General features: G+C 53.7%; 1 protein-coding gene across 2 annotated transcripts; it reads right to left on the bottom strand.

The window, feature by feature from the left end:
* Positions 1 to 469: 469 nt before the first annotated feature.
* On the bottom strand, positions 470 to 7,663 carry CDK20 (cyclin dependent kinase 20). Of its 2 annotated transcripts, XM_046023750.1 has the most exons (8): positions 7,343 to 7,663; positions 6,796 to 6,909; positions 4,583 to 4,771; positions 4,252 to 4,373; positions 3,995 to 4,057; positions 3,170 to 3,293; positions 2,645 to 2,800; positions 471 to 1,654 (listed from the first exon to the last, which is right to left on the bottom strand). In XM_046023750.1, exons 1-8 carry the CDS (start codon positions 7,415 to 7,417, stop codon positions 1,457 to 1,459), a joined length of 1,041 nt encoding a protein of 346 aa, XP_045879706.1. In that variant the 5' UTR covers positions 7,418 to 7,663; the 3' UTR covers positions 471 to 1,456. The 2 variants fall into 2 exon arrangements, with proteins under 2 accessions (XP_045879707.1, XP_045879706.1); XM_046023751.1 differs by lacking the exons at positions 3,170 to 3,293; positions 3,995 to 4,057 and having other exon boundaries at positions 470 to 1,654.
* Between the last annotated feature and the right edge of the window lie 4,544 nt (positions 7,664 to 12,207).

Here is a 12,207-nt window from a genome sequence, read left to right on the forward strand (position 1 = left end):
TTTGACAAGGTCCTCTCCTTCACCTCGGTCGGGCCGCCCCGGCTCCTGACACTCACCCTTACCTTGACCGGGACCCTCTCCTTCACAATCGCCCTGCTTCTACCCCTCAGCTCTGCTATCCTCTGCCATCTCCCCTACCTCACCTGATCCTGGCCCCGGAACCCTCACAGTGAACTTCACCTGGCAGTGATCCCCAGCCTCACTCTGACCTTGGCATTCAAGGTCAGGGTCAGTGGTAGAGCTGTGGGTACAAGCTCAAATTTATACGGAGCTTAGCGCTCCCAGAAGGTAGCGACACAGAGCTGCCAGACGTGGCTGGAGAAACAGGCACACATCCTCACGCATCACACCTCTCCCTGAAAGCAACAACTGAGTCTACCGTGTTTTGCATTGGCCTAGGAGCTTGGAGGGCCATGAGCCGTCCTCAGTGTCCACAGAAGCTCACCCACATGAAGAACAAAATGGTATTTTACAAATAAAAGACCACTGAGTTTCTCCGCTGTTTTTAATTCTTCCTGAACTAAGACTGCATTGTCCCAACTGTTGAGTGCTACCGCATTAGGTCTAACAGAGTGAGTCCTTCCCTTTATCTCCTCTTCTGCTGCCTTCTCGTAACCCTTCTATTTCCGTACACACTGTAGAAATGGCTTATCAAATCTTATTAAACAACAAACAAGGGCTGATTGGGCTTGGATTTGGATTTACTAAATTAAGACGTGAATTCCAGGAATGCCTATCTCCTCACTTGCTCTGTATCTGAGTAAGGAGGTGACCGGTCTGGTCCTGGCTCACCCTTATCCTGAGGGTAGATGTTGCTACAGGCTTAAACCTGATCAGTCCCCAACCTAAGCCATCCCTGGGCTTGACTTGTGCCCCCCAGCCTCCAAATGGAAGCTCCACTGTACGAAGCCCCCAGGACCAGAGTAGCCATGAATGGGTGCACTTTCCTCATGACCACAGAGCAGCAAGGGCCAGGAACCGATGCCACTTCAGTCACTTCCTTCAAGAGGAACGGAAGGGGGCAGACACCAGGCAGAACTACCTGGGCTTTTCCTAATAAATCTCAAAACTGAACTAGCTTTTAATGCCTCTGAAAACAAAACCAAAACAAACCTGCCCTTCTGCCTGTGTTCCACTGTGAGGACATCGTTACACTCTGTGCTCCCCTGAACGGGGACCATCCCTGACTGGGAGGCCAGGGCCTGAAGGACCAGCACCGTGACAAGCACAGCCCCAAGCCCACAGAGTCGGCAGCACAGATGGGAAGCTGACAGCGCAGGCTGCTGGTCTCCTCTGCTGTGGCTGGACGTGCTCATCGCCTGGCTGGGAGCGGGACCAGGCATGGAGGGGACCAAGGGGGGGCTGGGTAGAGGCCACGGGAGGTCGAGTCAGGCTAAGGAGAAGAACAAGGCTGGGGGGGCTCTGGGGAGCAGGACAGCAGGGCTGGCCCAACGTCTCAGCCCTCCGGGATGAAGGGCCGGATCAGCTCTGGGTTCAACAGTGACTCTTCGAGAGGCCGGTCCACGTGGAAGTCATGGACGTGGGGGGGCCCTGGGTGGGCCTTGGGAGCAGGTCCCCCTGGGCGCTGGGGAATCGGCAGCTCTGAAGGGTGGGCAGGCAGGGGAGCCGTGAAGAAGTACTGGTGCAGGAGGGCCTGGGGGCAGCAACAAGGGACAGCAGAAGGAAATCAGTCACTTCATCATCCCAGCCTCGGCGCACTTCCCCGGGAGGCGGGAGTCTGAGCGCTCCCCTCCCGAGGCTCGCTCCCACAGCATCTGAGTGCTCGTCGTCTGAGCGCTGTTCCAGGGGCTGCAAGAACCAAGAACTTGCCCTTGAGAAATCTTCCGCGAGTCAGGGGTGCGGGTGGCCAACAAGATAAAGGCGGAAGACACAGGGTGCGTCACGTGACTAGGGCTGCGGCAGAGACAGCAAGGGTGAGGGACGCTGGAGAGGCCGCAGGCCTGCAGAGCGGGGATCGACCAGAGACCTGAGAGGTGCGCGGGTGAGGCTCGAGGACACGGAGTGCACCTGCAGCCCAGGGGGCAGGAACTGGCAGGGCCAGAGGTGATGGCCCCGAGTGTGTGACACCCATGGGCCCCTCGGACCTGGGCTCTGCTTGCGGGAGAGGCAGCGAGCAGGGGCTCAGACTGCGGGAAGTGGTCAGATGACCTCCGCCCACTTTAGACACCCTGATGACGCGAGAACTCATGGAGCTAGTGCCGAGAGCAGCCGTGAGGCTGGGGACACGGGTACACCCAGGACAGAGGCCCTGGCACTACTGGCCAGCAGCCCACGGCCAGAAGCCCATCCTTCCCTGCCGCACGACCCACCCTTCTGGGTCCCCCCTGCCAGACTCTGCTCACCATTTCTCCCCTGCTTAAACCTGCACTCCCCAAAGTCAGTCCCAACTCCCCACGCCCAGGGCCCAGGATGATACCAGGCATGCGCAGGTGCGGAGTATCTGTTGAAGGGATGAGGGCGCCGGTCAGCGGTAATCCAGATACTCTCTTCTGCAAGGTGGGCCTGGGGCCCTTGACCTGCCTGTGACCCCCCCGGGCTCTGGTTCCAGCCCGGCACTGAGGGGCCTCCGCCTTGGACTTGCAGGGCCCGCGCGAGGAGCATCAGGGACAGCGGGTCACCGTACCTGGGAGGCCGCGATGCGCTGGCGCGGGGGGTAGAGGAGGAACTGCCCCAGCAGGTCCAAGGCTTGAGGAGACGCGTCGGGCAGCACCTCCTCCAGGGGCACAGGCGCCTGCTCCTTGAAGGAGATCTTGTTGTAGTCGGGCAGCTCCGCGACCTCCTGGAACCACCATCATCAGTTCTTGCCCGCCAAGGCCCCGCCAAGGCCCCCCACTCGTTCTCGCCCGCAGCTCCCGCTCCCGCTGGCACTCCTGAAATCCCACATCCCCTCCCTGCCTCAGGCACCTGCGCCATACCCAGCTCGGGGAGAAGTGCCAGCAAGCGAGCTGGGAGGGAAGGGGCAGGACCTGGCCTCAGGCACCCGCCAAGGCAGAAGAGCAAAGCCCCCAAGGGAGGCCAGGACAGTGGTCTGGGAGGTCGAGACGACATGGGGCCACGAGAACAAGGTGCAGGAAAGGGCAGGCATGGCCACTGGGGGTAAGGGAGGACCTCTACCCCCACCCCCTCCCCACTGGGAACCCCTGCAAACCGGCCAGACTTGAGGACTGGGGGTGCCCAAGATTCGAAGCACACAGCAAAGCTGTTCGATATCGTTCTCCCCAGGAAATAGAGGGGATCCGTTCAGCAATTCCCCCATGATGCAGCCCACAGCCCTGTGGATACAGACCCAAAGAGCTCAGAGATCTCACACCGGGACCCAGATCTCCCCCCGCAGCTCTGTCGCCTCACACTAAGGACACAGATCTCCCCACACAGCACCCACACCCGCACACTGGAGCCGAGGCACCATGAAACAGCACAGACGCTTCAGCTCTAGGAATACAAATTCATACACAAAGACCACAAGCCTAGAACGCATCCTCCTACCGAAGAGCTCACTGGCCTCAACCCTAGAAAACACAGCAACACCCTTAACAGTTCTGAGACTTCTCAGAGCCTCATTTCTGGAACACGCAGCCGCCCCCGCACACTCCCCACCTTCTGGGCCACACCTCCACTAGAGCCCCCACATCTCAAGCTCTTAGGCATGTACAGACCATCCTGGCCCAAATAAAGGCTCAGAGAGATCCGGGCCTCTGGAGAGTTCACCGCCTGGGGTATGCGCAACCCCCTGCCCGGTGATGCGGATGATCCATATTTCTTGAACCCCAGACCACATCCCTCATTCCAGCCCGCAAGCTTCCCACCCTGAACACACCTAACCCCCACCCAGCTCAAAAATGTCAGAGAGGAAAACTGACCTCAAACTCCTCAGAGGTCCTCCAACCAGGGAAGACACCCCAAATGGCTCAGCAACCCCAAAGCCCAGGAGAAAAACCCAGATTCCCCCACGCCCAGCCCACAGGAGCCTCACCACAGGTCAACGCCCTGGTCATACTGGCGGGCGCCGTACAGGAGCTCAGGGGCTCGGTACCACCTGTGGGGGGTGGGGGGAGGAGGCAGTCACAACCAGGCTGCCCGTCTGCCAGAAGGCTGCCCGGACAGGTCACCCCAGCCCCACATCAGCCCCACAAGCAATATCTGAACTGAAGGTCCAGAAGCATCTCATCCCCAGTGAGGAGCTGGGACCCGCCCATTGCCAAGCCCTGCCTGGGAACTGGCCTTCCCTACCTGGTGGCCACCTGGTGTGTGTAGAGGCGGCTGCCGTCTGGGGAAAAGACCCGGGCCAGACCGAAGTCCGCTATCTTGAGCTGGCCTGAGGCACTGATGAGCAGGTTGGCTGGTTTCAGGTCCTGAGCGCACCAAAGGAGGCGTGAGTTCCTCCCGGTCTGCCAGAGGCCCCTGGGAGGAGAGCTCAGCAGGCTACGCACATAGGTCAGCCCGGCTCCCCATCCTCAGGGCCACTTACTCTTTGGTGTGACCACACCACAGGTCCCGTCCGGCCACACCTTCTTCAAGGGCTGGCCCCACAGGTCCCGCCGCAGCCCGCGCCGAGACTGACCCGATGCACGATGTTGTTGGCGTGGCAGAATGCGACACCCTTTAGCAGCATCTGCAGGCAGCTCTTGACCTGCGCGGGGACCAGCGGCCTCTGGGCGTGGCGCACCACCTCAGCCAGATCCGACAGCATGAACTCGAAGGCCAGCACAAAACCCGCGCCGTGCGGGAACACAGCCTTCAGCTGCACCACCTGCGGGGCGGGCACGCTGTCAGCCCTGGGCCACCATGCTCAGACCCTCCCCGGACGCCCAGCCTCCGCCCTGACCGAGGACAAAACGGGCAGAGGAGATGCAGGATCTGCGCTCAGAAGGGGAGTTCGGGGTTCCCTACTTGCTGCCCGCTCTGGAGAGAAGGCAGGTCCCCGTCTAACGCTGCACTTCCACTCAAGGAAAGGAGGTCTATGGAAGGTCGCCTAGGGCAGGGTCTGGTCATCCACCCAGACCAGGAACCAGAGAATCACCGGGGGGGGGGGGGGTGGGGGGGGGGAGGGTCTCTCTCTCTCTCACACACGTAAACACAACACAGCACAGGTCTCCTCTGGTGTCCTGTAGGGCCGTGAAGTCCCAGCATCAGGAGACACGTCCCACCTACTTCCTGAGGGCCCACGGGGGTCACAAGGACCAGGCAGCTCCGCAGTGAGCAGTGGCAAGGGCTGGCAGGTCCTGACGACCTTCAGGAGCTCACAGCAGAGACACAGCCGTCTGACACAAGAGCAGGCACAGCCCCGGGAGTGTCCGGGTTCTGAAGACGACAGACGGGATCAAACCGGAGGGGTCAGCCACGCAGGGACATGGGAAGGAGCTGAGGGCAGAGGGACAGCAAGCACGAAGGCCAGAGGTGGGAACAGGAAGGAGGCTGGAGGGATGCGGGCATGTGGGTTCCTCTAGGGGAAGGACATTTGCTCGGTTCTGTGCTGTGGAGGCACCTCAGAAGGTGTGTGGAAGGAGTGAAGAGAGGGGCCGGTGCTGTCCGCGTCCGGAGAAGCCGGTGCGCTCTTCCAGAAGGGAAGTGCGCGCCGTCTACACTGACAGGGAAGAGAACAGTGAGGAAGCAGCTGCCGGCCCGGTGAGAGCTGCAGGTGGCCTGGGCTTAATCTGGAGGGTTTTACAGTAGAATCTTTCCGGCTGCTGACCGGGTTGAGGGCCTCTGTCGCCAGCCTTCTTACGCGCTCCCCACCCCCCATCCCGCCCCGGCCACATGTGGGCTGTCTGCGTGCCCTTGGACTGTCCTCAAGAAAAGGTGAATAGGCTTATTGCTGGTTTTCAGACTCTAAAGGCAGCACACAGTCATTTCACAGATCACACACATACATTCAGGTAATACACAGAATTATAAAGAAAAAAACAAAAGAAAAATCCTGTCACCTACAATCAACCTTAGAGTACATTCTATCAGACTTTACAACAGATATGGCTTGTCCTAATACGTATTCACGTGTATATGTATACACGCATTTTCATACAAAACTGGACGACGTATTTTTAGATGTGCTTTATAAACTGTTTTACAACACGCTTTTCTTATATATGCGATATAGCACGGATATCTCCAGAGGACAACAGACTGTCACTCCTCAGGGTTGAGAGAAAGCAGGGAAGATCATGAGGTTGGGGGTGTACGTGTCCCTCCCCGCGTGCACACAGCACATCCAGCCCCATCACAGCAGAACCCGGCCACGTGGGCCCCACCGCCTCTGAGCATCTCCCCTACTGCACTTAAGTTATCAGAAGCCCAACTGGGGCCCATGCCCAGCACAGGGTACAGCCGAGGGACGGCTCCCAGGTTACAACATCTGGACTCCTCAATCAGACCGCATCCAAAGCCTCCGCGGACCAGCTGCCTGCCCACAGCTGGTGGACGAGCCTCCTCCCCTGGCCAGAGAACAGGGAGATCCTGAACTCAGCCTTGCAGAGCAGTGGATAACCCAGAATGACAATGGACCTAACACAGTCCACCCGGCCTGTGGAACAGAACAGAAGCTCAATAGAGGCAGTTATCATTATCATTACAAATCTTCAAATGTTTTATGAAAAGAAGTCAGTGAATAAATGAACGAATGAAGAGTACGGGAAGAAGTAAGTGCGTGAGTAAGAGGGAATGCGTGCAGAATGACGTAAGCGGGCCCGAGGTGGACAAGACAGGGAGTAAGGGAGGGGTGCGGGAGGGGCACAGGGAGGCTCCGGAAAGGGACCATCCGAGCCCAGTCCCACTCACATGCTGATTGTCCTCGATCTCCTGCAGAGCCTTGATCTCCCGCAGGGCCTGGTTGGGGATGCCATCCTCCAGCCGCCGCAGGGCCACCTTCTTGAGCGCCACGATCTCTCCAGTCTGCGGGACAGAGCGCAGACACTGCCACCCGTCCCGTGCTGGGGAAGGGGGTGCGCCGACGGGGCAGGCGCCATCTGGGGGGACGCAGAGGCCCGAGGCCCCCGTGGAAGTGGGAAGCGCCCCCACCCCGTTCTGGAGGGAAGTTAGGTCCAGCCTGGGACTCGGCTGTTGCAGAGCTGCGCGAACAGTTCCGAGTGCTCCCTGGGGCACTCGCGGACGACTGCGGTGGCATCGCGGGCGGGCGGGCAGCTGACCGCAACCTGACGGCCCCCACTGAAGGCGGCCTAAGCGGTGGGCGCACACCACGAAGCGGGGCGGGGAGGCGGGAGCAGCGGTGCAGACGTGAGCACGGGAAACACGGGGGATGGTCTCCCGGCCAGGAACGGCTGGAAGGAGAAGGCAGGCCCGCGCGCCGCCCCGCGGCTCTGCTCACCTCCACGTGCTTGGCCTTGAAGACGATGCCGTGCGCGCCCTCCCCGATGCGGCCCAGGATGCAGTACTGGTCCATGCCCGCGCCCCCGCACGCCCCGCCCCTCCCCGCCGGCCCGACGCCGCTGCCTAGCAACGGGCTGTCGCCCAGCTCCGGCCCGGGCGGCCGGCAGCAGCTGGGGACGGCGTCCGGGCCTCGTCTACGCCTTCGCCGGGTCCCCGCGGTCAGGCTGCAGCCTACTACATTCGGAGAAAACCACCGTGCCCAGAGGGCTCCGGTACCTGGGCCGCGGAACTATGGCGCCCGGTGCCCCCTGCCCGCGCCTCCCAGACGTCACGTGACCAGCGACGCTGGGACACGCAGCGGGGGGTGGGGCCGCGCAGCCTGGGGGTGGGGCTTCGCGGCCAGATGGGCGGGGCGGGGCTGCGCGTCGCGATAGGCAGGCCTGCAGGTGGGGGCGGGGCTGCGTGACTGAGGCGGGGCCTCCTAGCGACGGGGCGGGGCCTCCTGGAGAGGCGGAGCCAGCTCCGTCCCAGCGGGCCAGGATCCCCAGTCGCGCCAGTTTCCAGGTCTCTCTGGAGCCAATAATGTTGGGAGTCTGGTTCAGGGCCAGGTTGTGGAGGGAAAGTCAGTGAGGCCTCCCTTCTGGAACTTGACAACACGCAAGCACATCTTTTAAAAAGTTCAAACTCTAACCAGAAAGTCCATGCCCAAGGCTTCTCATAAAGAAATATTTGGAGGAATTCGCATGACTGATTCTGAATAAGTGCATACCATCAAAGGGCACTGACAGAAAACACAAGTTGCTCTTAAACCCCTGAAAAGATGCTCAATCTCACAGACAAGATAAATGCAAAATAACCTACAATTTTCCACCTATCAAGTGACTAACGATCCCAGATCTAAGTCTGTTAGTCAGGCTATGGGAAAACAGGAGCTTTGTAACTTGGCAATGCTGAGGAGTTACAGATGCATATCCCTGGACTCAGTGAGTCCACTTCCAGAAATTCCCCAACAGGTGTACTGCACACACGTGAGATGACCCGTGCAAAGTGACTCACGGCAGCGCTGTGGGAAGAGCAAAAAATAGTAAACACTGCAGATGTCCACAGGAGGCGACTGCCTAGATGATGGCCACGCCCACCTAGTGGAATATGTGGCCCTAGAAATTAACTAGGATGCTTTTTAATGTGCAGCAATAAGACTTCTAAGATACATTGTTTTAAAAGACAAGATGCAGAACAGAGCATACAGTGTGCCCCTAGCTGTGTAAAGAAAAGAAAAAAAGAGTCTAATGTCTGTTCATCCATTACAAGATATCTGCAAAGATACACAAATTTCAGAATTGTGGTTACCTGGTGGGGGGACTGGAAGAACTGGAGACAGGGTAGGAGGTAAAGTTTTCTCTGGGCCTTTTTGTATTCATTGTGTTTTGAACCTTATCATTTATTAATTTTTCAAAAAGGTAAATATTTTCTAGCTCAGATGTTCCATCTTTGTTTTAAAAATTTCAGAAGAATACCTTGATATCCATACATGAATGGATATCGTCTGCTGTCTGAAGATAGCAGAGGCCAGAAATAACCCAAATATCCCACGGAAGAATGGGTACATAAATTATGGGAGTGCCTTAGCATGGAATATTTTGTAGCTATTACAAACGGTGAGGAAAAGGATGTGGCATGGGAAAAGGATGGTCTTCAAAACATAATCCTGGGTCATATGAGAGGTCATATGAAGAAAAACATGTATATTAACCCAAACCTTACACCCTACACAAAAACTGATTCCAGATGAACTGCAAAAACTAAATATGGAAGGTAAACAATGAGGTTTTAGAAGAAAACGGAATATCTTAATGACTTTGCGTTAAGTAAGATTTTTCTTAAAGAGGTTATAGAAAGTACTAAAAGGGAAAGTGTAAGTACTAACATGAGAAATTGGACTTTATCTATAGTGAGAACCTCTGTCTTTCAAGAGATACCACTAGAGAGTGAAAAGGAAAGCGACAGAAAGGGAGAAGACACCAAAATACATATATTAAGGGCTCCTATCTAGAACTTAGAAAAAACTCATAAAACAATTGGGAAGCAGAAAAAATGGACAAAACCTAGAGCAGGCACTTCACAAAAGGCAATACCAAATAGCCAATCAGTGTTTGACAAATTCTGTGCTAACGTTACTAGCCATCAGGAAATTTCAAATTAAAACCGTAATTGTACTGGGCGCCTAGATGGCTCCGCTGGTTGAATGTCCGACTCTTAATTTCAGCTCAGGTCATGATCTCAGGGTTGCAGGATTGAGCCCAGCATCAGGCTTCATGCTCAGCAGGGAGTCAGCTTGTCTCTCTCCCTCCCCCCACACATGCTCTCTTCTCTAAATAAATAAATAAATCTTTAAAAAGCTCATAATTTTGCTGTAACCACCCGGAATCATTTAAATTAAAAAGAGAGACAATAGCAAATGCTGGCAAAGACGTAGAGCAGCCGGAACTCTCACACACTGCTGATGTGAGTGCAAGTTCATAAAACCACTTTGAACACTGTTTGACACTATCGTTGTCAAACTCGTGTGGCAATTTTACATATTTACAGATAAATAAATAGATAGACACACACACATATGTATAATCTAGTAATTCCGTCCCTGGGAATTAAACGTGGCAGAAGTGAATATATGTATGTTCCTGAAGGACACACAGGTTCATAGCAGCACTCATTAATACACTAAACCTGAAACAACCCAAATGTCTACAGCAGCATGGACGAGTAAACTGTGAGATATTCGCCCAGTAGAGAAGTACACAGTCATGAGCATGAGCAGAGCATCGCCGCTGGCAACAACACGGATGAACCGGAACAAGGTGAGTGAAGGAGCTAGACACAAAAGAACGTAAAATGGTGCACCCTCTGTGGAAAACAGCATGGTGGTTCCTCAGGAAGTTAAAAATAGAACTGCCATATGAGCCAGCAAGTCTACTTTTGGGTATATAACCACAACAACTGAAAGCGGGATCTTGAAGAGATATATGTACACCTATTTTCATACCAGCATTATTTACAACAGCCCAGAGGAGGAAGCAACCCAGCTGTCCATCAACCGATGAAGAGGATTTTTAAGTGTGGTATATATGTAGATTACAATAGTATTTATCCTTAAAAAGGGAGGAAATTCTGACACATGTTACAACATGAATGGACCTTGAGGACATTACACTAAGTGAATTAAGCCAATCACAAAAAGACAAATACCACAGGATTCCACTTATATGAGTTATTTAGAATAGTCAAATTCATAGAAATAGGAAGCAGACTGATCAGTGCTAGGGGCTGGAAGGAAGTGGGCTGAGGGAAATAGGGAGTGTTTCACGGGTATAAAATTTCAATTTTGCCAAATGGAAAGTTCTGGATATTGGTTGCCCAACAATATAAATATACTTAACCCTACTGAACTGTACACTTAAAAATGGTTCAACACACAAAAGAAATTATTCAGATGGTAAATTGTATATTTGTTTTTTCTCCACAATAAATTTTTTTTTTTTATTAAAAATCTAAAAAGAATGGAGTGGGGCACCTGGGTGGCTCAGTCAGTTATGCATCTATCTTCAGCTCAGATCATGGTTCCTGGGTTCTGGGATCCAGCCCCGCACTGTGCTCTCTGCTCAGCAGTGAGTCTGCTCCTGTGTCTCCCTCTGCCTCCCCCCTCATGCTCCCTCTCTCCCTCTCAAATAAATAAAATGTATTTGAAAAACATTAGGATAAATAATAACAGCTTCATAAATTGGGGGAGGGGGAGACAATGCACAGATTTTAGAAGCTGAGTGAACCTCCAACAGAATAAACTCAAAGAGATCCATTCCCAGAACTATCATAATCAAATTTCTGGACACTAAAGGGAAAAGAACATTTGAAAGCACCCACAGAGAGACGATACATTGCCCACCCAGAGTACAATGTCTCCAGTGACCGTGATTTCTCACCAGAAGCCATGGAGGCCAGAGAAGTGGCACCACGTTTTTCAGGTGCTAAGAGAAGAATTCCATATCCAGTGAGAAAATCCATCAGAAATCAAAGGGAAATGAAGACGTTCTCAAAGGAAAGAAGACAGAGGTTTTGTTGTTAGCAGACCTCACCTAGAGGAATTGCTAAAGGAAGTCCTGCAGACAGAAGGGAAATGATAACAGAAGAAAAGCAGGGAATGTCGGGAGTGAAAAAGAGGAGCTGAACAGGTTAATATTTGGTGAATATGATAGATTCTTCTTCTCCACCTGGGTTTTAAAAATTGTTTGATATTTGAAAGCAAAAATTATAGCATTGTTTGACGTCATTCTCAAAGTAGTCACAGATAATACTGAAAATGAAAAGAAAAAAAATGCTTAGAAAAAAAAGTTCACAGGAGCTAACGAAAGAGCTCCCAACAGCCAGCGCTGTAACTGTTCAACCGACAAAATAAATAATGTAGTATTGTATTATAGCCCCAAGTAGAAGTAAATGTCCATGGATCCATAGTAATATAAATGATTGAATAAATAAACAGATGGAGGATAATGGAAAGTATCTTATGCAGAAGAAATAATTTATGTAGATACTCTGATCTCAGAGGTGCAGGGTGACTCCCCGATCTTTTGTGCACATGGTACATTGTGTCTTCCTGGCAAAAAGGACAGTATGGAAAGTGACTACAAGAACTATGCAGGGGAGACACCTGACAGATCATCTCGGCCAGGAGATCAAGGTTGACATCACTAGTGATAAGTTGTGCTAATGGTACCTTATCTCTGATAGGTGGAGAGAATAGAATTTACCTCTGTGGTCTCCACCCCTTCCCATTAGCAGTCGTTCCCCCTTTCCCTCTTCTCCCAGCCC

The sequence above is a fragment of the Meles meles genome, chromosome 11, assembly GCF_922984935.1.
Source record: "Meles meles chromosome 11, mMelMel3.1 paternal haplotype, whole genome shotgun sequence".
Taxonomy (NCBI): domain Eukaryota; kingdom Metazoa; phylum Chordata; class Mammalia; order Carnivora; family Mustelidae; genus Meles; species Meles meles.

What these genes read in the sequence shown, in the direction of transcription:
- CDK20 (XM_046023750.1), bottom strand. Translation starts at nt 7,417, where the DNA reads ATGGACCAGTACTGCATCCTGGGCCGCATCGGGGAGGGCGCGCACGGC. An exon ending in ACACACCAGGTGGCCACCAG is followed by an intron (nt 4,058 to 4,251) that starts GTAGGGAAGGCC and finishes CACCCCCCACAG; the next exon opens with GTGGTACCGAGCCCCTGAGC. An exon ending in AGCGCATCGCGGCCTCCCAG is followed by an intron (nt 1,655 to 2,644) that starts GTACGGTGACCC and finishes TGCTGCCCCCAG; the next exon opens with GCCCTCCTGCACCAGTACTT.